The sequence below is a fragment of the Balaenoptera borealis genome (assembly GCF_965194805.1).
Source record: "Balaenoptera borealis genome assembly, chromosome: 11".
Lineage (NCBI taxonomy): Eukaryota > Metazoa > Chordata > Mammalia > Artiodactyla > Balaenopteridae > Balaenoptera > Balaenoptera borealis.
This window is the reverse complement of record NC_138868.1, coordinates 67,646,793-67,671,834: the sequence shown is the minus strand read 5'-3', so window position 1 is coordinate 67,671,834 and position 25,042 is coordinate 67,646,793. Positions and strand designations below refer to the sequence as shown.

General features: G+C 38.3%; 1 protein-coding gene and 1 long non-coding RNA gene across 10 annotated transcripts in view; one reads left to right on the top strand and one right to left on the bottom strand.

The window, feature by feature from the left end:
* Window positions 1-32: 32 nt before the first annotated feature.
* Window positions 33-2,928, top strand: LOC309605145. Its single transcript, XR_014231252.1, has 3 exons — window positions 33-378; window positions 1,007-2,793; window positions 2,843-2,928. It is a non-coding gene; the product is annotated as an uncharacterized lncRNA (long non-coding RNA).
* UBTFL1 (upstream binding transcription factor like 1) overlaps window positions 2,871-25,042 on the bottom strand; it is a 29,880-nt gene continuing 7,708 nt past the window's right edge. The window contains exons 1-2 of one of the 9 annotated variants that reach the window (XM_082340502.1): window positions 14,676-19,825; window positions 2,871-10,819 (exon numbers count right to left, since the gene is read on the bottom strand). In XM_082340502.1, coding sequence (XP_082196628.1) covers window positions 8,863-10,098 — 1,236 coding nt within the window. In that variant the 5' untranslated portion in view covers window positions 10,099-10,819; window positions 14,676-19,825 and the 3' untranslated portion in view covers window positions 2,871-8,862. Of the gene's footprint in view, window positions 19,826-25,042 lie in introns of those variants that run through there. The other 8 variants (XM_082340499.1, XM_082340506.1, XM_082340500.1 and 5 more) reach the window with 8 other exon arrangements.

The window sequence follows — 25,042 nt, the reverse complement described above, 5'->3', positions numbered from 1 at the left end:
AGTGACATGGTACTTGTCTCAGAGGGAATTTTTCTACTTCTTTGCATCAAAGGGAACAACCAGTGCAGTCTCTTTACCTCCTCCCCACTATCACCTCAATATGTCAGAAGGCCTCTGGGCCACGTGTGGTGTTCCTGGATTACGATGGTGGTGTCCTGAGCTTTGTCAATGTGGCCAGTAGTTTCCTCATTTGTAGTTTCCTCTCCTGCTCCTTCTCCTCTCCTCTCAAACCTTTTCTTTGCTCTGATCAGGGACAGGTAAAAAAATCTGACCCCAGGTGTCAGAAATGTCAATAACTGAGATTGTTCATTTAGTGCCCACTTGATTATCTGTAACTTCACCTTCCTTTATGAAACATATTGATTGATTTTTTAAAAGGTTTGATATCTTTTCTTTTTCCCAGAAAGGCAAAGCTTTACTAGTTGCCAAGTAATCAGTGTAGCTCATCAAATTTACAGAATAAATTAGAAAAAAAAAAAAAATGGTTATCTCAACAAATACAGGAAAACCATTTGACAAAACTCAACAACGATATATATGTTAAAAACACCAAGAAAACCGGGAATAAAGGAACCTTTCTTTTTTTTTAAGATTTTTAGAAATTTCATGTAATGTCTGAAACATTTATATTAACATATTTCCATACAAATAACACAATGAAAGTTTAGTATTAGTTGTTTTGTTTGTTTTTTTATACTGCAGGTTCTTATTAGTCATCAATTTTATACACATCAGTGTATACATGTCAATCCCAATCGCCCAATTCAGCACACCACCATCCCCACCCCACCACAGTTTTCCCCCCTTGGTGTCCATATGTCTGTTCTCTACATCTGTGTCTCAACTTCTGCCCTGCAAACCGGCTCATCTGTACCATTTTTCTAGGCTCCACATACATGCGTTAATATACAATATTTGTTTTTCTCTTTCTGACTTACTTCACTCTGTATGACAGTCTCTAGATCCATCCACGTCTCAACAAATGACTCAATTTCGTTCCTAAAAGGTTTGATATCTTAATTGTATATACTTGTTTCTGTTTTCTTTTAATAAAACTAATCTCTCTTGGAATGCTGTGCAACCGTTATTCTATGTCTTGTCTATTCACTTGATTTCTAAGGTAGTTGGAAGTCAAAGAACACCTGGCACATTTACCCAGCTTAATGAGTTAAAACAAGAGCACAGGGTTCTTCTCACTGGCAGACTTGGGATTCTCTTCTCTCTGATATGCATCTGCTTAATCATGTTCCTTCATCAAGTCTCACTTTTAAAATCTTTTTTCATGGTTTTATTTTTAAAGCTTCCTTACTAAATGAGAGAATCTTGTTGGATAGACTCTGCACATCTTATAATTTTCTTTGTAAAACTCACAGCTTAATATAGGCCTTCCCATCTAGTTCACCTATTAGAAGAAGATTTATGTCTGCCATATGTACAGATAAATTCCAAACAAGTAGAACAAACCTACCTGCTTGAAATATATCTGTTTGTGTAAGTACAATAGAGGTACAAGGTCATAAATAAAAACATGGTCTACCACAGTTTAAAAGCTTATTAAATGTAACCAAAATCAGATGAAAAATGGAGATTATTATTATTTAACAAGAATGCGGAATAGGCTACCTGTAAAATTCATAGGCTCAACAAATTCTCTGTTACAACATACTGAATATAAATGTATACATATCTTAACAGAATGAAACTGATAGAGAAAATAAGACTGCATACCTCAGAAATTTTAGAAATTTTAATGGAGAGACCCGAAGTCACAGAAATCTTGACATTACACTTACCTTAATAGACTGTAAAATGAAATATGCAAGAAAAAAATGCATTTAAAATGTTTTTAAAGTTAATCAAATCTTCAAAGTCTCAAGATAGTGGTACATTACTACCATATGGTCCATAACTACCACATGATCCAGCAATTCCACTTCTGGGTATTTATTTGAAGAAAACAAAAAGACTAACTGGAAAAGATACATGTACCCCAATGTTCATTGTAATGAATATGATTTTCTGGGTCCCTTTATCAGAAGTTTGTCCAGCTTATTTTCCCTCCTCTTATGTTGCAGAGGTAAGTTTTGAAGGATTCACTGGGTAAATTGCTAGATGACAGCTACCAGGTAGCATTAACCGAAAGGCAGGTCTGGCCACTCACTGTTTGAACACCAACACTCCAGAGGGAAGGTTGGTGGAAAGGAAAGTTTGCTTTATTTTGGCGGCCAGCAACTGTGGGAGAGGTCCCACATGTCCAAAGGTCCATTCTCCCCTAACAATCTGGGGGCAAGAAATTTTAGATGGGGAGTTTCAGGTGTGTATAGGGGGAAGGAGGGGAATCCATGTAGAAACAACACAGTCAGCTCTGACAGTCATGTTGAAATTGGTCATGCAGTGGTCTGATCAGCGTCATAATCAAGTACAGTTAATCTTCAGTTCCAAGGTTGGTTTGTTCCCGTTTCTTTGAGGCCAGTTTTTGGAATTGTGGCAGCTTATGTCATGGCTACAGTCTGGTCATCATGTAGTTAAACTCTTCCACCTGGTGGGGGTTTCAGTATCTACAAACCAGCTCAACAGATATGGCTCAGAATATCACCTATAGCCCTTGAAGAGGAGCTAAAGATCCTTGATTTTGTTTAATGACTAAGCTATTATTATTTTGTCCTGTTTGATGGCTTTTCCTTTGTTTCTGCATTTTCTCACTTCTCTGATTAAATTTATTCTTTGACTAAAATATTTCTACAGACAAAAGGCAGGCTGAGGATATTGGGGTGAGTGGGTAAGAACCATAGGGTGCTCTGTTCTGTTCCAGTAGTAGGTGAGAGAGGCAAGTACCTCTGAGGATCAGGAGGGTGGAAGCAGACAAGCAAAGAGAAAAGTTAGGAAGATTTTCTAAGAGTTATACAAATCTATTGATATTTGTGCACATACACTACAATACGAAAAAAAGGTTTTGATGAAACCTTTCCAGGTGAAGGTATATGTCACTGTAAACACTGTTGTAGCCTGTGGCACCCAAAAGAGGAACTCTTGTAGGAATCTCGTTGCAGGAATGAGCCAGTGCTGCTGTTCATATGCCAGCCTGTGAACCCAGAACTGAGTCCAAGAGACATTACTGGACTGATGGCCAGGCTCAACCACTTCTGAGATGAGTATAGCCCTTTGGTGGAATCACACTTGCATGTCCTTCAATAATGGTTCTGCATTGACTATCTTTCCCTCTTTACTGATCTTCAGTTTAGGAGAGGAGAGCAGCCTGTGAATAGGCATTTACAGTCATATTTCTACTATGGTAATATGGACAAATCTCCATAAAAGCTAGTGAAATGATAATGTGATTCAAAACTATAGTACAATTTTTCTATAATGAGAAAAAATAAATTTTTGGAAAAAACGTTGCTCAAAACCTAGAATCATTCGTAGATACAGTGTCAGTTGCTCAATGAGTCACAGAAAACTACAAATTAATTCAGGACATTCGAATTTCAAATTAAGTGCAATTAGTAATTATGATTGAGTGCTTCACTTTTTAACAATTTTCCTTAAAAACTTCTTAGTAATTAAATTTTTTACAATGAACACTATACTTGATACAATCATAAAAATACATGAATAAAAATAAAATAAGTGTGCAAATCAATTTTTATGAACAATAAAATAATGCAAGTTGGTCGTTGATGAAGCAGTATATAGACCCAAACCTGAAGGGCAACAAACAGGCAGAGGAAAACTAGACCTCCTATGTGACCAGGATTAAAAGGCAGAAAATTACTAGTAGGAAATTTCCTCCAATAACATACATTTAGATTTTCTTCTTAAGTGTAAATTTTCTCAACTAGCATCACATGATAACCCTGGCAATGTGATCACCAATTATTTAGGTCTAAAAATGGTCCCCTTCTCCCTTGACCCAAGAAGAAGCAGTGGAGGTAAGTTATATGCAGCACTGCACAGGTCACAAATTTTCATGTGCCATGAAAAGCAACCAGAGAGAAGTAGCCATGATCTCCCTCCCCTTTATGATCTCAGAGTTTTCAGGAAGTTTTTCCATTGTGGTTAGATGTTGTTTCTTCTGCAGGTTTGCTGGTAGTGCTTGAGTCTAATTTTTTTCCAGCCAGAACTGCCCAGGAAGTCTTAGCCTGTTTTTTTGTTTGTTTGTTTTTTCCCCAGGAAGATTCTAGCTCGACCCTCTTATGTCAAAGACAATTTGAAATTTAAAATTGATTTTTACTGGACTCTTCTTTTGTTTCCACAATGTAAAGTTCCTAAAATAACAAAATAACCAACTACAATCAATCACAGGCTGTTAGACAATGTGAGAAGTTGGAGATGTTGACATGATCATCAAAATGCATCTTTGAATTCTGAAAGATCTAACTATTTTCATGTAGGGGGAACCAAGAGCTTCACCTGTATAGAAAGTTTACTGGTGCAGGATGTAGAGGGCTCCTGGCATTGAGCTCCAGGCGTGTGTCAGGATTTCTGGATTAGAAAGATTGCACACTGATTGAATTCAAAGACATATTTCTTACGTGTGAAGGAGGATATTCCTCACAGTCTTTTGACCACATTTCCAATGTTTTGTCCTTACACAGAGAAGCTTCTGGTGTGTTCCTTGATGCTGAAAGTAGTGCTGTCAGTTTTTTGAATGTTGTCAAGTGTTCCCTCATACTCACATGAGTTGTCCCTGTCCGGCCTTTCTTTTATACGGAACACAAATAATGAGAAATAAATCAGGAACCTGACTGATTGCCTGGGAACTCCATATCTGAGGCTGTGGTTTTAACTGAAGCAAATAAGTAATACTTTACTGTCTTTTAAGAAGAACTCTTCTACAAAGGGTAAAGGAAAGTGGGAAGTCTATAGTAAACAAAGATTCTTTGGCTTTTCATTGGCTTAATTGTTGCCAGGAAAGTAGTCTTTCTTCTTCTTGGTGGGCTCTGCTCTGTTCCCAGGACATGAGAGACCCCACCTGTCCTGGTCTCCCAACTCTATGTAATTGAGGCTTTTGTTTATCATTACAAGCTTTACTCCAACTAGAAACTCAGTTTTTAAGAAACGTGCTAAAATTTCCTAAGCTCTTCCAAGGCAATAAGCTTTTAATCTCAATATATCCTATTAACTTGCAAAGCTCTCACTCTGAAGCGTTTGTGGTAAAATGGAAAGATATTAAGTGAAATAAAATTCGGGAATCAAGAAAAAATATCTCTTAAATCTTTCCATTAAAGAGCTATAACTTTCTGGACCATTTGCCCAGTTCGGGGTTAGGAATGTGACAGACAGGAAACTGAATGAGATAGTGGGATTGTTGGAGGAAAAAAGTAGAGAATCTATCATAATTTCAAATCTCCTGAGTGTCATTTGCATACAAATTCCTCTTGTATATATGAATACATATATATTTCATGTTGAATATATACATTTTCTATATAAATTAACCTTATTTTTCTTTGTATAACAAAGGTTTGTGTTTTTATAAGAAAATTCGTAATGAAGAAGAAAATTTTACGAGTGTCTATCTTAATATTTCCAGGAGAGGAGTTGTCAGCCAATGGATTATAAGATTTATGGTCAAATTATCCTAATAGTTATGGTAAATTTATCAGATTTGTATCAGTCAGTGTTCAACTAGAAAAGGAGAACCAGTAAGAAAGAGAGAGAGAAGGAGAGAGAGAAGGAGAGAAAGAGAGAGAGAGAATTGTCATTTGTAAGGAATTGCTTCATGTGATGGTTATGGAAACTGGCTAAGCAAGTCTGAGGACAGTAAGGGAGTTACTCGGGGAGGGAAAACACAAGCAGGCTGGAGCTGAACTTGTTCAGGACAAAGTTGTTCTCCACAGGCAGTCAGGGGCAATGGGAGTAATGTAGATCCACTTGCTGTTTGGGATTTTATTCAGGGAGTCTCAAACTTTCCTTTAAAGGCCTCCTGTTGATTAAATCTGGTGCACCTGGATAATGTCCCTAGTTTAGAGTCAATATCAGGAACTTTACATCCTCAAAACCTCTTCACAGCAGCACCTAGATTAGCATTTGCTTGAATAGCTGCAAGAGATGTGAGTGTGCTACAAAGTGGATGGTGCGCTCCCTTAAATCCCTGTAGTTCAGCCTAGCCAAGTTGACACACCAGAAATCCATTACAAGGCCATATGTCATTTAGCATAAAAAAGTCTAAAAAACGTTAAAATTCTCTCATTTTAGGCCTACTACACAGAATTGCCTAACGAGAGGATGACCTGAAGATACACTCTGTTTCTCAATAAATGCATCATTTTAGTAAACATTTCTTATTGCAGTGCTAATAATATGGTAATGCTTATAATGGTAATACTGAAATTTGGGGATCTGAAATCACCTTATGTGAGCTTGACCGAAATCAGTGCCTTTTAATCTTTAATTCTATATTCTTCAGTGTATGATTTGTTTTGTGGCGATTGTTGTTGTCAATTAGTTGCATTGGTTTCAAAATATTCATGAGTCAGTTAACACACACACAGGAGATATCACAGACTAAATCATTATTTTAAAATATTTTCATTTCTATAATGTGCTGAATTGAATTTAGTATTTTTATTCAATTATTCTCTATGTTGTAGAATTTTCAACCATCCTCTTCATTTATTTAGCTATTATAAACAATGCTACTAAATATATCTTTCTGTGTATATCATTTTGTTGAGAAAGTCTATGTGAAAGATTATGAGATGTTATTGGTGGCTTATTTTTATGAATATAAGATTTTGATAGGAAACACAGTACAGTGTAGTTACAGAGTGAGATGGTCCCGCTCTGGCTGGAGAGGTCGCAGGCTTCTCTGATCCTGTGTCCTAACCCATGCCTTGAATGAGGGTTGCAGGGGGTGGGTATGGAGAATGTAATTATAGGACCGGAGGTTCATCAAACCCGCTGGAAGAGGCATACCCAGACATTAGGGAGTATAGGAACCAGAGTGTGGTGGTGAAGACTGGAAGCAGGTTTAGCAAAGGAACTAGAGCCTTGGGTGTGGTGGGCATGGCAGAGAGGGCAGTGATTCCAATCAGTCCTCCCCAGTGTGTCCGATCCCCCCAAACACACACACGCACACACACACAGCACTCTTATGGATGTGATTCTAGATTCCTGTCCTGGTTGCAGCAGAAGCATGGAACCATGTGGTAAGTGAACCTTCAGGGTCTTGGCTTCTGAGGCCGAAGGAGCCACAGAAAATTCTTGTGACCTATTTTGTGGCTGGACTTTTCAGTATTATCATCTGCTAATTGTCTGCTATCTAAGGATCCCACCACCCTAACCTGAGGACAGACAGAGCACCTGAAGTTTACTGAAAAGCTGTTAGGAGGCTGGCACAGACTGTGGCTGGAGTTTTGATGTCTGTCAGGAGCATTTGCAGAGAGTACGTAAATTATCATTCAGTTAAAAAGGATGTTAATCTATACTAATTTATTATTATTAATTAGGTCTTGCAGAATAAAGTTAACGGTATTTTTTTAGATATATACTGAGAAGGTTAATACTTCAGATTGGTTTTTTTGGCATAGAAAATTGACCTCTCTCCCCAGATGGATTTGAATTTACCTATGAGAAAATTGACATTTGGTACTTTCATCACTGTATCCCCTGTAAGTGGGACAAGGCTTAGAAAACAGTAGAATCTGAATTGGAACATGTATGATTTAAAACCATGATTCACAACGAGAGGCAATATTGTAAATATTGCCATTATTTTCTGAGATTGTTATTTTATACTTATAAAAACACTTATAAAGAATAAAATATTTCACTAAGACATCAAGGAGTAAGGTGAACTCTCAAAAGTCAACAGTTTTCATATATAAGAACGCAACTACTTGTGTGATGCTAATGTCCATGAGAATGAAAAAATGAAAATAGCCAGGAATGTTTAGAAAAGTTTAATGAGATGGCACGGTCTTTAAACACATTTTCAAATGTATCAGTAAATCACAATAAAAGCAGTGTCAAACTGGTACATGAATTCCCAAACACTAGTCTGTGGACTAAAATACTTATACACACAACAGGTACAAAGTCATAACATAATACCTATAAATTAAGTGTATGGTAAAAACGTGGTTCACTTACAACCTGAAGCATTTGGAAGGAGCTGGACCAGAAACCAGAATACATTTAGACATGGCCTGGAAAATTAGTGCCAAGAGTCAAAGGACACTGATTTTGAGAAGCATTTCATTCAGATGGAAATGGTGTGGTTCTAAGAATTTAATTTCTAATTTTTGAAACCAGTAAGAAAAATCTCAGTGATAGCTAAGAGATAAATATACATGTAGAAATGCTGCTGCCCACATACCCCTGCCCACTCACAAATTAAGGAAGGGCCAACTCCTCACTTCAGAAAGCAGGATGAAAGACATCAGGAGCTTGACAATTTTCTTAAAGGCAACTCTCCTAGCTCCAGTCTGTCAAATCTCCCCCTCCCCACTTCCTGTGCAAGAGTCCTGAGGGACAGGACCACAGAGAAGGGAGACGTCACAGACTCCTCGGGGCTCCCTCACAGCTCTGGCAGCAGAAGATGAGGAGAGCAAAATTTCTCTGTTCAGGAAACTCAGTCTAGCCCAGTGTACACTGCAACCCAACCAGCTCATTGTTTATTCCAAGAGTCTTCATTGCATGGACTGTCTCTGGGGGTGGACTTGGGCTACAGGGAGGAGAAAGAAATTACTGTACAAGATGCCTTCTATCCAACAGGTCCCTCCTACTTTATATTGAAGAGGGAAGGAAAGAAGGAAGGCAATGAAAGGGCACAGGGAGAAGAATGCTTTAATTTGATGCAGATGCCATGTCCATTTGCTAGGAAGTTCTCTATCCCATCGCTCAGATGATGAACAAAGCTCAGTTGGAATCTGAGTCAGAGGAGTTCCCTGAGGTAGATGAGCTGGAGCCACTGTCCTCAGACTCACAATTTTCATCTTCATTCCCACTGCTGTGGTCTGAGGAGTTGCTGCCTTCCTCCTCTTCCTCATCTTTCTCGTTTTCTTCTGATCTCCCTGAGGCAGGAGAATGTTCTCCAATAGTGTTTGATGATTCTACCTCTGGAGACTGAAGCCCCTGCTCCAGTCCAGGCCCTCCTTGAAGATTCCCTGATGATGTGAACTGCAGATCCATCCTTCTAACCTTGGGGTTTGGGCCCCTTGTCATGCTCATGTTGTTACGCTTAGTATAGGTTGCCTCTCTGTAAGCAGCATATTCTTCAGGAGACAAACTCTTGAGCCAGAGATCAAGGTCAACCTTGTACTGTTTCTGCAGTTCCTCAGCCTCCTTCTTATAACGCTCCTTCTGGTTCTGTGGGACACGCTGCCAGCATCTACTAATCTCCACCATGCGCTCCCTCAGGGGCACCACTTGAAACTCCCTACTCGACCACAAATCCTGGTGGAACTTGTGATATCCATTCATAGGTGGCTTCTTGGGCTCTCCATGGAATTTTCTCTTCATGGATAAATTGTTTTCTGGGGGAGACTCCACTTTTTGCACATTTCCCTGAAACTTCTTTCGTGCTTTGATTTGGCTTCCTTTGGGGACATCAGATTTCATGGAGTTCTGGACTAGATCAGGGTGCTGTTTTCTGAATAGTGCCATTTTCTCCTCAAACTCCAGTTTCTCCTTCTGGAAATCTTGACTATATTTCAGCTTCAGCTGCTCTGGAAGCTTCTTGTATTCCTCAGACAGAACCTTGGTCAGCTCCTGGTTGCTCATCTTAGGGTGTTTTTGGCTGTACTGGGGTCGCATCTCTTTGAAAAAGCGGAGGTAAGCTGTCAAGGGCTTCTTGGGTAAATCAGGATGCTTCTTGCATTTTCTGCATTTGTAAGGATTGTTAACATTTTCCTTTGCTTCCAGGACTAATTCTTTCAAAGTGCGAAATTTTCTCAAGTTATAAGAAACCTCTAACCATTTGAGTTTGCACATTTCCCCAGAAAAATCTTTAAAAGCTACTTTTTCCCAGTCCATCAGTGACTGGGTTGTTTTGAACGTGTGCCTGTCATTGGATGGAATGTTATTCTCCATACATTCCAATAACTTCACAATGTCTTCTTTGGACCAGTCATCTTGACCTTTAGGCAACACCATTTCTAGGTCTTTGGGGCACTTATATGATCCCAGCAAAATCTTCAACTTCTTCACTCTCAAGATTCAGAAGGTGAGTTATTTCTGGAATCCTGTAGTTTGTGAGATTCTATGTTCCTGAGGAGAAAGGAAAGGAAAGTTACTATCCTATGAGATACATGAGAGAAGCACACCCCACTACGGATATGTCCCTTCTATCATTTAATTTCCCCTTAAGAAAGTAAATGAAAACTGGCCCAATTTCTGAGTTGAGATTAATGTTGAGCATTAAGCAGCTTCTTTTGCACAGTTAAAAATCCTCAGGCCCCATCCCAACATGTCTTCCAATCAATCTCACCACTTGTTTTATCTACAAGTGAACAAAATAATTGACTGGCTACTAGCTCAAAAAGCAAAGGATATGAGAAAATGATGAGGAAGTAAATAATTAAAATGAAAGAGAAATGCCTGAAAAAGAAAGGGCTTTAAAATAGCAATGTGATACTACAGCACATGTGTAAGAATGGTCAAAAATCGCAGACAGGAACATCACCAAACCCTGAGAGGATGTGGAGAATCAGGAACTTTGATTCATTGCTGATGGGAATACAAAATGATACAGGCATTCTGAAAGACAATATGGCAGTTTGTTACAAAACTAAATATCCTCTTACCATATAATTCAGTAACCATGCTCCTTTGAATTTGCCCAAATCAGTTGAAAACATGTATCCATTAAAAAAACCTACAAAGGGTAATTTATAGCAGCTTTGTTCATAATTGTCAAAACTTGATAGCAACCAAGATGTCCTTAGGTAGGTGAATGGATGAAGAAACTCTCGTACATCCTGACAATGTAATAGTACTCAGCGCTAAAAAGAAATGAGCGATCAAGGCAGCAAGAGACACGGAGTATATTTGAATGCATATCACTAAAGGAAAGAAGCTAATTGAAAAGGATACGAACTTCATGAGTCCAACTCTAAGACATTCTAGAAAAAGAGAATTATGGAGACAGAAAAATAATCCTTGGTTTCCAGCAGTCTAGGGTGGGGGGGACTGATGAATAGGTTATCACAAAAGATTTTTAGGGCAGTGTAACTCTTCTGTACATTATAAAGGTGGATACATGTCACTATACATCAGTCAAAACTTACAGAATATACGGCACCAAAGTGAACACTAATGTAAAACCATAGACTTTGGGTCATAATGAAGTGTCAGTGTAGGTTCTTCAATTGTAATAAATACACCATTCTGTTGCAGTATGTGATAATGGGGGATACTGTGTGTGTGTTTACTCAGTGGAGGCAGGAGGTATATGGGAACTCTCTGTACGTTCTATTAAATTTTACTGTGAATCTAATCTTCTCTAAAACAGTAACTCTCCACAGTATTCCAGAGCAGAGCTGCCTTCTAAGAAGAGTCCAGATGACCATGGACTGAATGTGCAGTTGAGGAGCTAGAAATAGAAATGAGACAAGCCTAGGAGCTTGTCTAGACTTGCATCCAGCTGTGAGCGCTTTATGGGTTAGTCATGAACACTTGAACCTTAAGTAAATGACTGATTTATAGATTTTGCTGGACTCTGTCCATTAGAATAAATGCATTCTACTGAACCATAATTTTTCTGTCTTTAAATGGCAAGGATTTAATGAGAATTATAGAATATTTAGAATACTTATTTGGTTAACTTTACCAGTCTTTAAGCCACAGTGACAGTATTACCTCCTTCAGAAAACTCCCCACAAAACACCTGGTATTTACTAGAACTTAAACAAGTGTAAGAGCTGATAACAGCATACGATTTCCTCATATCTATTTATCCAATAAGTTGGATAGAAAAGGCAGTCTTTTCTAACTTAGTATCTAGATCATGCCCCAAATACTCATGATAGCCCTTTGAACAGCCTCTTAGGATATTCCTCTATTCTACGACTAAGGCTACTCAGACATATGCTAACTAAGAAGAAAGTGGAAAATTAGATAAAATCGCCTTTACAAATGAGAAGTGGAATACAGTAAGTCCCCTATGTACGAACGAGTCCCATTCCAAGAGCACATTTGTAAATCCAATTTGTTCGAAAGTCCAACAAAGTTAGCCTAGGTACACAGCTAACACAATCGGCTATATAGTACTGTACTGTAATAGGTTTATAATACTTTTCACACAAATAATACATAAAAAAACAAACAGAAAATAAAGAAAACATTTAAAATCTTACAGTACAGTACCGTGAAAAGTACAGTAGTACCAGGTACATCACCGATGTTTTATGCCTGCTTCTGGACATCCTGGGCTTGAAATAAAGGTTCTGTACTACTGTACTCTATACAGTACTGTACAGTAAAGTACACAGAAGCACAGCCACTTGTAAAGGATGCACGCACATGACAATGTTCACCCACGTGAACTAACTTACGTGACTGGAAATGAGAAAGCACGCTCGCATCTTTGAAAGTTTGAAACTTGAAGGTTCATATGTAGGAGACTTACTGTATTTGATATCTGAATCTAGAGAGGAAGAATTGCTTTCTTTCCAATTATTCTAAAAGATAAGATGCTATATTTAAAGCAATGAAGGTTGAAATACAGTTGTGCTGTTGTTTTTGTTGTGTGGCAACAAAGGAGCCAGGCATTTTTCCAAATATCTTACACTTATTACCACAGAACTTAGATGAAGAAACTAAAAACTTTAAGAGAGTTTAGGTTACTTACTTAAATTACAGAGATTTAGATTTAATACTAATATTTTAGTATTATTAAAATAATACTAAAAGGTTTTAAGAAGAACTGTTTAGAAAACAAAAGAGAAATTATATACTATAAGATACATTAATATGTTTTATTAGGTGTAACATAGGAGAAATTAAAACTCAATGGAAGATGAAGGAAATCAAGTGAAAGGTAGGATGACAGTTTTACATGTTTTAAAATAGATGCCATTTGTTGGGAAAGCAGGAAACAGTTTATCACAGATGGCTCAAGAGTTTAATGAAGGTAATACTAACAGTATTATCACTCTGGTGAATGGAACCTACAAGGAGTTGAGGTTCCCAAAGTCTTACAATAGTGGGAAACTGAACCTGAAGGTGGCAAACAACTTCTGGATGGCATTCAGGGATTATTAATGTGTTTGTATATCTTGAGAAGAGGCATTTGGTTCAGAGAGTGTGAGACTGAGTGTGTGATAGTTTTAGAGAAAGCCAGAGAAAAGAATATTGTAAACTGCAGAATGAAGATGTTATAAGAAAAAGGTGTACTCACAGTAAAGCTCTTGGCTGAGCTACGTCTTTTTTTTAATCAAAAGATAATAATTGATATAATCCATCTAGCAATCATATAATGGAAGTAAGATAGGAAGATGAAGGGGAGAGAAGTGTAAACATGTGTATGTAAGGGTCAAAGGGTTGAAGGGCTAAATATTTCATTTGTGGTAATGTCAATAGACATTATTTATATTAATGTATATTAACTACAATATACAATAAAGACAGGGAGTCTTCATTTTGTTAGAGATATAAAGAAGAAGAAAACATCTCTCATCAGAAGCTCACGGATACGAACAAATAAGATATCAATAGAAAACTGCCATTATGGAGAAATGTGCAGATACTTTAGGAGCTGGCAGGGGAACCACTTCTTTGCATTTTGTCTCCTGCACTCATACACAAAAATAGTCTTCTTACCACCCATTGATAGAGCAACTTGAGAAAAAAAATGACATTACACACACAGTATACCTACATTAAACAGAATTATTGTTCAATATTCTATTCTATTAAAAACTCACTCCCATCTATCCCTAAGAAAAATAATTCATTAGCAATATATTAATCTCTGTTTAACTACAAGCTTCAGTTTTGAGAATTCAAACAATTGAATTTTCTCTTCACTTTGACATTGGCACCCTTGAATTTAAGTGACCTTAATGTAAAGAGAATCCATTTCTTAGACGAGCAGATAAATATATTCCCAATCATATCAGATTGACTATCATATCACAAGTGTTTTCACATTTGGAATTATGAAAATTCCAAGTTAAAATAAAAACCAGTGCCATCTAATATATTGTGCTTTCAAATAAATGACAGAAATTAATCAAAATTCCCACTTCTATATCAGAGTGAGTGCAGAAGTTCTCAGCTTTCTGGTATTGTGTGTCACCAGTGTTACATTTTCACAGCCATCACCAGTTGCTGGATTGTCATGGGGCACTTTAAAGACCGAAGCTGCAACCTTTCCTGAAGAAACATTGCTCTTCACCTTCTACAACGCAGGTTCCCAACCAGGTTTTAGGAATCATGCCAAATGGAAAAACTACCTGTCTAGGATTTCCCATCCAGAAACTCACATTTTACTTTTACACCATAAAAATCATAAATTAGCAGAAACATTCATATTCATTTATAAATTTCAAACATTTGTAGATATTATAATTCTATGGCTCCAGAGTAAACTGAACATAATTACATAGTTTTTATTAACTAGGAGTATTTCATCTGCTTGAGAAATTCTTAAGTCTGCTGACTGTTAAATTAAAATTTTTTTTTTTAAGGGAAAGAAATATGAATTCCTCTACTCAGGACATTGTACTTACCAGAAGATTGTAGAATGGGTCTCATCAATGCTGGTAGGAAATTCCATCCAATCAGGTCAGGGGTTCTATGTTCTCTGGGTGGGTCAGCAGCTGTAGCTTTCAGAGTTTTCCACAGTCCAGCCAACTCCAAATGACTCTGAACAGAAGAAACATTGCTTTTGAGATGCCTGACTATCAGGATCCTTGAAGTCCCTCCCTGATTGGTTACTGAAGTTCCCTTAGATACACCCAATCAACACTGACTGGATTAACACCCTTCCTAATCTCTATAAACAACCCACTGCCAAAGTCTCCTAGGGCTGGCTTATCCTCATCCTTGAGTTTTATAATAAACACCCATTCATGTTTGATTTAGAAGGTCCCAAATTCTATTCCAGTTCCCTCCATATTTGACTATACTTCAGTAAGGTATTTGAATATGCATCATTCCATGTCTTGATAATTTCTGCCCTTTTTTCACTATGATCTAGGATCTAATAACATGTCGTGTTTAGAATGCCCATTTAAATTCCTTCAGTTCTGATCAGTTTTTACTACTGTATGGAATAAATCGAAATATGAATGATTATTGTGGATATTTTGGGAACTTGAGAAATAAAGGCTCCAAATTCTGGCAGCCATGGCTGATTTAATTCTGATGTTAGGATGATTAAACATGAGCATTACATTTTTAAAAATCACGATATTTTTGTTAAAAGCAATTTGATTAAACCCAATGTGGTCAAAAGTATACCTGGCTTGAAATGATTACTTATTAGACCAAAGAATGTTTGACAATATCAGACTTCATAATTATTTTGAAATTGGCTTCCTCTATTTCAAAATGTATATATAAATATACTTTCCAACAAGTGATTAAGTGACTATATCTAAAAATAAGATACTATTGGACAAACTAAATCAGTGAAATATTTACCTTTAAAAAAAAACTAAATAAATATGGCTTAATTGTTTTTTTTTTTTTAAGTCAATTTCCTTTAGTTTTACTGTGTATGAGCTAGTCAAGTGTACCTGGTAAGGGTCTTTCTATCTAGGTTGGAGATGGCCCTTTATTTTATTTTATTTTATTTTAAATTATTATTTATTTATTTTGGCTGTGTTGGGTCTTCGTTTCTGTGGGAGGGCTTCCTCTAGTTGCGGCAAGTGGGGGCCACTCTTCATCACGGTGCGCGGGTCTCTCATTATCGTGGCCTCTCTTGTTGTGGATCACAGGCTCCAGACACGCAGGCTCAGTAGTTGTGGCTCATGGGCCTAGTTGCTCCGCGGCATGTGGGATCTTCCCAGACCAGGGCTCGAACCCGTGTCCCCTGCATTAGCAGGCAGATTCTCAAGCACTGCGCCACCAGGGAAGCCCAATATGGCTTAATTTTTGATATATATTTTTACTTATGGATATACACAGACAAAGCTGAAATCATATACAGAAATATATAGGATGGGGGGGAATGTTATAATTCTTGGAGATTTCCATGGTAATAACTTGTTGGGATTTTTAAAAAATAAATGTTTCATCTCTCTCTATATATTTTATAATCTTTTGGTAATGAGAATGAACTCCTCCTGAAAAAGAACGACCATTTTTATTAGAATATACTATCACATACATATCCTTCACATAACTCACATAAATAGTTTGTAGAGGTCTCTAGTTCTAATTACTTTTAGCATGCTATTTTATTACCCATAAAAATTAATTAAGGGAATCAATAAATGTTACATTTTTATGTTTATAATACCAAATTCAGATTAAATTTTAGCAGATTCACTATTACTGAAAATAAAGAACTTCTAATATATTAATGAAGGTTATACAGTTCCTTTAGAAAGCAAATAAATTAACAAACTATTATTATGAACTGTTAAACATTATTAAACTATTAATTTGGCAAATATTTAAAAAGGATAATATCCAGTATTAATGATAGTAAAAAAAAATGTATACCCTCACATATTGGTATGTTTGTATGAAGTTAATAGAGAATGTTTTGATAATATGCATTAAAATTCTTAAAAAATGTTTGCCTCTGACCCAGTGATTCTAGTCCTAGAAAAAAATTCTAAGAAATTCATTGGACAAAACCTGGCAAATCTGAAACCTTCCTTTAACAATTTCTCTCCCTACTATATATAATCTACATACACAGCAAAAAAAAAAATTTGAAGTTTTTACTTCCCCAGCAAAATCTGAGACCTCAAGATTTTAGGGCAACAATCTTTCATTCTGTTGGATGGAGTAGTGGATTAAATGTGCCCACTTACACCTCCCCCAAATTATGTCCAAATCCCAACACCCAGTACCTCTGAATGTGATCTATTTTAGAAATAGAGTCTTTGCAGATGGAATCAAGTTGAAGACGTCAAGATGAGGTCATCCTGCGTAGATTGGGTCCTAAATCTACTGACTGATGTCCTGATACGGGAAAGAAGAGGGATATTTTAGATGTAGCAAAAAAGGTCATGTGAAGAGACAGAGACATGAAGTAAACAATTGCTTAACTGAACAACTGTGAAGTCAGCTTTAAGATGCCTTTTGAAAAATGATGAGCAGTGAAGCGATGGTGAACAGATCTATTTATAAGTAAAAATTCTTGAGAGGGGGTTTATAGGCTTCTGATCAATGACCACAAAATTTTCAGTGTATAGAACATAAAGCCATTGACTCAAACCTGTCTCAAATGAGGAGATAGTTTGATGAACGGGGAGAAAGTATAGATAAGCCCTGTGTAGACTGGGCTAGAAACTGGCCAAGAATTCATTATGAATATAATCATTTCTAGACTGATAACATTAATGATAATGATAATATTAAAATGATAATAGTAAAAGTTAATGTGTTTACTATTTCTAGGCATTCAATTAACTCCTCTTACACGGATTAACTATTTTTTTTTTTTTGGGTTAACTGTTTTACTCTTCAACAATATTAACAAATTTTCTATTTTTGCCTCCATTTTATGAGGTTACCTGACATAGTGTGGATAAAATAAGTCACTTGTCTATGAATAACAGATTGAATAAATGCTTCATGCAGTACTCACACATAGGCATTACTGATAGAAAAAATGACAATGTAGATTTAGTGTCCATGATTACCATTAATGTTTCATTTTTAAGTGAACATAGTAGAAATTCATTGTACCTTGTTCAGAACTCACCTTTGGGTACAGTTAATGAAATGTTCCACTCTTGTTCAGTAAGTAACTCTGTTAAATTCAGTTCAGTGATTGGTGATCCCCTCCTGGTGGCAGTAACTTTCAAAATTCTCCACAGCCCAGCCGAGTCCAAACAGGACAGCTCTGGGCTCTGGAGAAGAATGAGCTCTTTGCTGGATGTTTTATATATTCTCCGAAGACCACGCCCATTTCCTCCAAGTGATAAGGTTATCAAACCTTAGAAAATGTATAGGCACAATGATTAGATTTTTGCAGAGTTGAAAACACACTGACACCAATGGTTAATATCAAACATTTTGAAACCTACTTAATCCAATTGCCACAATCCAATCTCTGGTGAAAAACAAAAAACAAAAGTCACACCTTGAGTTTACACTTGTAATCCAAGAAGTTGCTGTTTGGAAAATAAATGATCTCCCCAAATATGAATTTCAATATCTCCACTTAATGAACTATATTTTAGTCCTAATTGAAGTGACCCATTACTACCCACTATGTTTGATTGCCTGTCTGAATCTGCCTGCATTACTTCTGTGATACGTGATATTTCTTCAGAAAGATGAGTCTTTCACATTCCATTTTTCATCCCAATGCAGTCAAGCTCCCTAGTAATACCACTTACTGCTCTGGCAGAGATAGCCCACTACTGTTTGATGGATCTTGTCAACCTCATCTGAACTAAAATTCTCTGAAATTTTATACTTTTCATTGATATCTCCATGACATTCTTCTTTCTAAGGTTTTTTTGATTGTTTGCTTTGTTTTTCTTTTTGGTAACACACTGTTGTTTTTTTTCTTTCCCTCTATAACTGCACACAAAATAGCTGTTGGTAATTTTTCTCTATGACTCTGTCCCTTTTTCTCATTCCTTGCATATTATTTCATATCCTCTCATTCTAATATTCAATATATATGCACAATTGAAATATTTATGCTGTGTTGTGTATTTAGTGATTAACTCATAGTTGTATATACACGATTGACTAAAAGGAATCTTAGACATTTTCTTTAAGGAATATGATATTGGATCGTATGGTAGTTCTATTTTTAGTTTTTTACGGAACATCCATACTGTTCTCCATAGTGGCTGTATCAATTTACATTCGCACCAACAGTGCAAGAGTGTTCCCTTTTCTCCACACCCTCTCCAGCATTTATTGTTTCCAGATTTTTTTGATGATGGCCATTCTGACCGGTGTGAGATGATATCTCACTGTAGTTTTGATTTGCATTTCTCTAATGATTAATGATGTTGAGCATTCTTTCATGTGTTTGTTGGCAATCTGTATATCTTCTTTGGAGAAATGTCTATTTAGGTCTTCTGCCCATTTTTGGATTGGGTTGTTTGTTTTTTTGTTATTGAGCTGCATGAGCTGCTTGTAAATTTTGGAGATTAATCCTTTGTCACTTGCTTCATTTGCAAATATTTTCTCCCTTTCTGAGGGTTGTCTTTTGGTCTTGTTTATGATTTCCTTTGCTGTGCAAAAGCTTTTAAGTTTCATTAGGTGCCATTTGTTTATTTTTGTTTTTATTTCCATTTCTCTAGGAGGTGGGTCTAAAAGGATCTTGCTGTGATTTATGTCATAGAGTGTTCTGCCTGTGTTTTCCTCTAAGATTTGATAGCAATCCCACTACTGGGCATATACCCTGAGAAAACCATAATTCAAAAAGAGTCATGTACCAAAATGTTCATTGCAGCTCTATTTACAATAGCCAGGACATGGAAGCAACCTAAGTGTCCATCATCGGATGAATGGATAAAGAAGATGTGGCACATATATACAATGGAATATTACTCAGGCATAAAAAGAAATGAAATGGAGGTATTTGTAGTGAGGTGGATGGAGTTAGAGTCTGTCATACAGAGTGAAGTAAGTCAGAAAGAGAAAAACAAATACAGTATGCTAACACATATATATGGAATCTAAGGAAAAACAAAAAAAAAAGGCCATGAAGAACCTAGTGGCAAGATGGGAATAAAGAAAGACACAGACCTACTAAAGAATGGACTTGAGGATATGGGGAGGGGGAGGGGTGAGATGTGACAGGATGAGAGAGTGTCATGGACATATATACACTACTAAATGTAAAATAGATAGCTAGTGGGAAGCAGCCGCATAGCACAGGGAGTTCAGCATGGTGCTTTGTGACCGCCTGGGGGGGTGGGATGGGGAGGGTGGGAGGGAGGGAGATGCGGGAGGGAGGAGATATGGGAACGTGTGTATATCTGTAGCTGATTCACTTCGTTATAAAGCAGAAACTAACACACCATTGTGAAGCAATTATACTTCAATAAAGATGTTTAAAAAAAAAAAAAAAAAAGAGTCATGTACCAAAATGTTCATTGCAGCTCCATTTACAATAGCCAGGACATGGAAGCAACCTAAGTGTCCATCATCGGATGAATGGATAAAGAAGATGTGGCACATATATACAATGGAATATTACTCAGCCATAAAAAGAAACGAAATTGAGTTATTTGTAGTGAGGTGGATGGAGTTAGAGTCTGTCATACAGAGTGAAGTAAGTCAGAAAGAGAAAAACAAATACCATATGCTAACACATATATATGGAATCTAAGGAAAAAAAAAAAAGGTCATGAAGAACCTAGTGGCAAGACAGGAATAAAGACACAGACCTACTAGAGAATGGACTTGAGGATATGGGGAGGGGGAAGGGTAAGATGTGACAAAGTGGGAAAGTGGCATGGACATATATACACTACCAAACGTAAAATAGATAGCTAGTGGGAAGCAACCGCATAGCACAGGGAGATCAGCTCTGTGCTTTGTGACCACCTAGAGGGGTGGGATAGGAGGGTGGGAGGGAGGGAGATGCAAGAGGGAAGAGATATGGGAACATATGTATATGTATAACTGATTCACTTTGTTATAAAGCAGAAACTAACACACCATTGTAAAGCAATTATACTCCAATAAAGATGTTAAAAAAAAAAGAAATATGATATTGTCTGCTAAGTTTGAGCAACTTTCTCTTAAGGTTTTCTTTATTTTGACTGTGTTTGCATTTTATTCTGAAAATTTTTTCCTATTTAATCAATCACGGGCCATTGTGCTTCACTCAGGGAAGGATACTAGACAGGAATATTTATTTATTTATTTAAAAAATTTTATTGAAGTATAATTGTTCATCTTGGTCTTACATTGATTTATCACAGTTCCAAACATGATCAAACTCATCATCACCATCAACTCAGGTTATAAGATTTTAAAATATAAAAACTGAACTGCTTAAGATTGAGAGCATCCTTTCTTCAATTGTCTATCCTAGAACCTGGTACATAATACTAGTTAGTATCTGCGTTATATTAGGCATGAATGAAGGATAATTATCTTCATCTAATTTTCATTCTCTCCCAGGTAGAGAGTTTCCTTGATTCAAACTTTTCTCTCAGCCACGGCTTACCCGGTATTCCTCAGCCATCCACAAAGTGGAACAATGCTTGTGAGCCACACGCTCCTCAGACTTACAGCAGGGTAAACAAAGCACATCCTTGGTGACCTCACAAAAGAAGGTCTTTGTTTTCATGTGTATCTCACATATCTGTTCTTCAGAGCTTGGTAAGTCATAGGTTCCTGCCCATCTGGCAAGGAATACCTGTGTCTTCAAAACGATATTGGTGGTCAAGTTCATTAAATGGGATGTTTCCCTGCACACAAGGTAGCGAGGAGGATGTTGGGCTTCCTCCCGGCAGAGACAGAGACACGGCATATCAGACAAGGCATGTCTGATATAAACAATGTAATTAGGAGCATATTCATCAAGACTTTAGATCCTGTCTTTTTTGTTTGGTTGGTTTTTGCCTTTCATTTTTTGAAAACAGTTTTATTGAGAGATAATTGACATACAGTAAACTGCACATATTTAGAGTGTATACTATCAAAAGTTTTCACATATGTATACAGCCATAGAACCATCACCATGATTAAGATAATGAACATATCCACCACCCCAAAAGTTTCTCCTGCCCTTTCATAATCTTTTTCACCCAACTTTTCCCACACAACACACCCCCAGCCCCTTCATTTCCATCCCCAGGCAATCACTGATCTGTATTCTGTTGTTATAGATTAGACACATTTTCTGGAGTATTATATAAACGGAATCACACCCTATGTACTCTTTTTTTTTGGTCTGGCTTTCTCTTACTCAGAATGATTACTTTGAGATTCATCCTGTTGTAGTGTATTTTAATAGGTCATTTCATGTATTGCTAAGCAGTGTTTCAGTTTATGGCTATACCACAGTTAGTGTATTCATTCACCTGTTTAGTAGATATTTGGGTTATTTCTCTTTTTATTGCTGTCTTTCTATACATTACTGATGTTTCAAATAAAGCTGCTAAGGGCCTCGTGCTGGAATCCTGGAGAAGAGAAGCTCTATTTCTGTTGGGAGTGGAGGGGACGTGATGTCAGCCTGTGGCAGTTGGTGGCCATCTTGCTGTCATAAAGGCAGAGCCACCTGTGTGAGGATGACACCAGTAAGCAGAGCCAAGAGGTCGGGCAAGAGATTACTGCTGATGCCATTGAGCTCCAGGTACAGCCCTGCCGGAAGCTGTCTGCCTGTGGACTTAGATACCACCTGCACCTAAATTCTCCAAATGTATAGATGTTGGACATGGAGTCAGTGTGAAATCTTGTGTAAGTGCAGGAGCTGTGAGAGAAGACAAGATGACTCATGTGTCTGCCTTTCCGTGGGTGTCCAAGGAGAGAAATCTTCCCAGAGCTTTTCAGAGAAGTCCCAGCCCAGGAATTCACAACAGAGTGTCTTCTCACACGGCAGTCTACCAGCTGGGTGGTCTGAGGCCAGTCTTTGCTCCTGGTCCCACACCAGCCTCTGGGGTCTCCTCCTTTTGGGGCCCAGCACTCACCCCTCCACACACATAATCACTTGTACCCACCCAGGCCTTCTCACCTTTGGACTCTGCTTGGTGGGCTCTGGTCCTCCAGCTGACTGAGGGGAATGTTGACACGGTGTTCCAGGTGTGAGCCAGGTGTGCTGAGTTGCACATGAGCCCAGGATCGGATCCTGAGAAGTGACCCAGGTGGTGTCTGGGCAGGAGGTCTGCCCCATTCACCTCTGAGCCCTGGTTCTGGAGAACCCCCTGTGGCCACACTCACCAGGAGCCCAGGTTGGCCCTCGTTGGCAGTGTGGTGTCCCCGCCACTCACTCGGGGAGATGGATTGGGTGTCCCCATCGATCAACTCCTCACCAATCTCCAGGGTGGGGTTCTGCAATGACAGTCACCAGCAGCCGGCCTGGCCCAGAGGTATCAGAGCACCATGTGGCCATTATCTTATCGCTGCTTCTTCTGCCCACTTGACCTTCTGCTGCCACATCATGCCCAGACCTGTGTCTGCTCAGATATCCATCGAGGAGAAAAGAGGTACATCTAGAGGGTTTGGGATAAACATTGGGCAGAAGGGTGCTGCCCTGGCTTTCCACATCCCACCCAGCCAGCTTTGACCTGGGGTGTGGACGTGACCGGCCCACCAGGCTTCTGACCCCTCATCAGCCTGCTTTTGCTTGAGGCAGCCCCGCCCCACATAAAGCCCCCACCTGCACATGTACAGGGAGGCAACAGGGGGCTGCCCAGGTGGGATCGGAGTGCTGGTCTGGCCTGAGCTGGCCTGCCCTGCACTTCCCTGTGTTACATTTCTGTCCCTCTGGTCAAATGGCCAAAGATGTCTGAGATGAGATCTGTCCCAGGGTCTGCAGTGTCAGAAAGCATTCTCACTGTGACCTTTCCTGATGCCATGGCTTTGGGAATATTGTGACGCAATATAAGTCCCTTCCTCCTCTCCAACCCAGTGAGCTGGGTAAGGGGCTTCTCTAGAAGTGGGTGCCTGGTTACCCAGGTTCCAAGTTCTGTTGGGCGCTCTCGCCAGGGAAGTGAGGTCACTTTCTGCGGTCTGCTTACCTGGGTTTCCTCCTTACACAAAACTCCCCAAAGGCATCTGTGGGCTGCTGACTTCTCACCCCCCACCCTATGCCTGGTCCATGCACAGTGGCACCACACAGCCCACTTCCCAGCCCACAGCCCCTGGGAAGCCTGGGGGCAGCCAGGGTTCCAGCTCTGAGGACACAGCTGGGTTCAGACCTGGCTCCTCCTCCTCATCAGGGATGCGATCCTGGACAAGCCATGTGCCTCTCAGGGTTTCCCCAGTCCCCCATCTGCACACCGGGGATCACTTTGGCATCTACTTCTTAGGGAAGCTGTCAGGTTATCACCTTTAAACACCCAGAGTGCCTGTGAAACCCATGGCCTGGTATCACATGGAGCTCATGCGCAGACTTAGCAAAGGAAGGATTACGTAAAGGGCTGGCATAGCACAGAATACAACTGAAACAGGCCTGGGTCTCCTCTGGGATTTAGGGAAAGTCACTCCCCTTTCTGCTGTTTCCCAGTGCCCCCCCTCCATGGGAGAGTTGAAATTCAATAAAATTCAGACATCCTCCCCTCTGGCATACAACCAAAAATATAAATAAATAAAAGATGCTATGAACATTTATGTATGAGTATTTGTATAGACATATGCTTTCATTTCTCTTAGGTAAATACGTAGGACTCAAATGAATAGATCATATGGGATTTATATGTCTAACTTTTTAATAAATGACAACGCGGTTGCACCATTTCATATTTCCAGTAGCAGCATATGAGCATTCCTGTTCCTTCATATTTTTGCCAATACTTAGTATGTACAGTCTTTTAAATTTTAAAAGTAGTATATTATTTTGATTTTAATTTACATTTCTCTAATGATTAATGATGCTGAATATCATTCGATGTATTTGCCACCTATATATCTTGTCTGGTGAATAATCTGTTCAAATATCATACCCATATTTTATTGTATTGTTTTATTATTCATGAGTTTTGCCGGTTCTTATGGACAAGTTCTCTATCTGATATATGATTCACAAATGTATTCTTCTGCCTTTCTTTTCTTTGAAAAGAGTCTTTTGAGGGCAGATTTTTAAAAATAGTGTTAAAGTCCAATTTATCAATTGGTCATGCTTTTGTTGTTTTATTCTTCTCCTCATGACCACACTTCTCCAAAAAAAAAGAAGATTTTGCTGGACGCAATATTACAAAGATTTTCAAGTAGAAGTCTGATGGGCTTAGGTTTTATCTTTAGGCCTATAACCCATTTGAGCTGACTTTTGTGG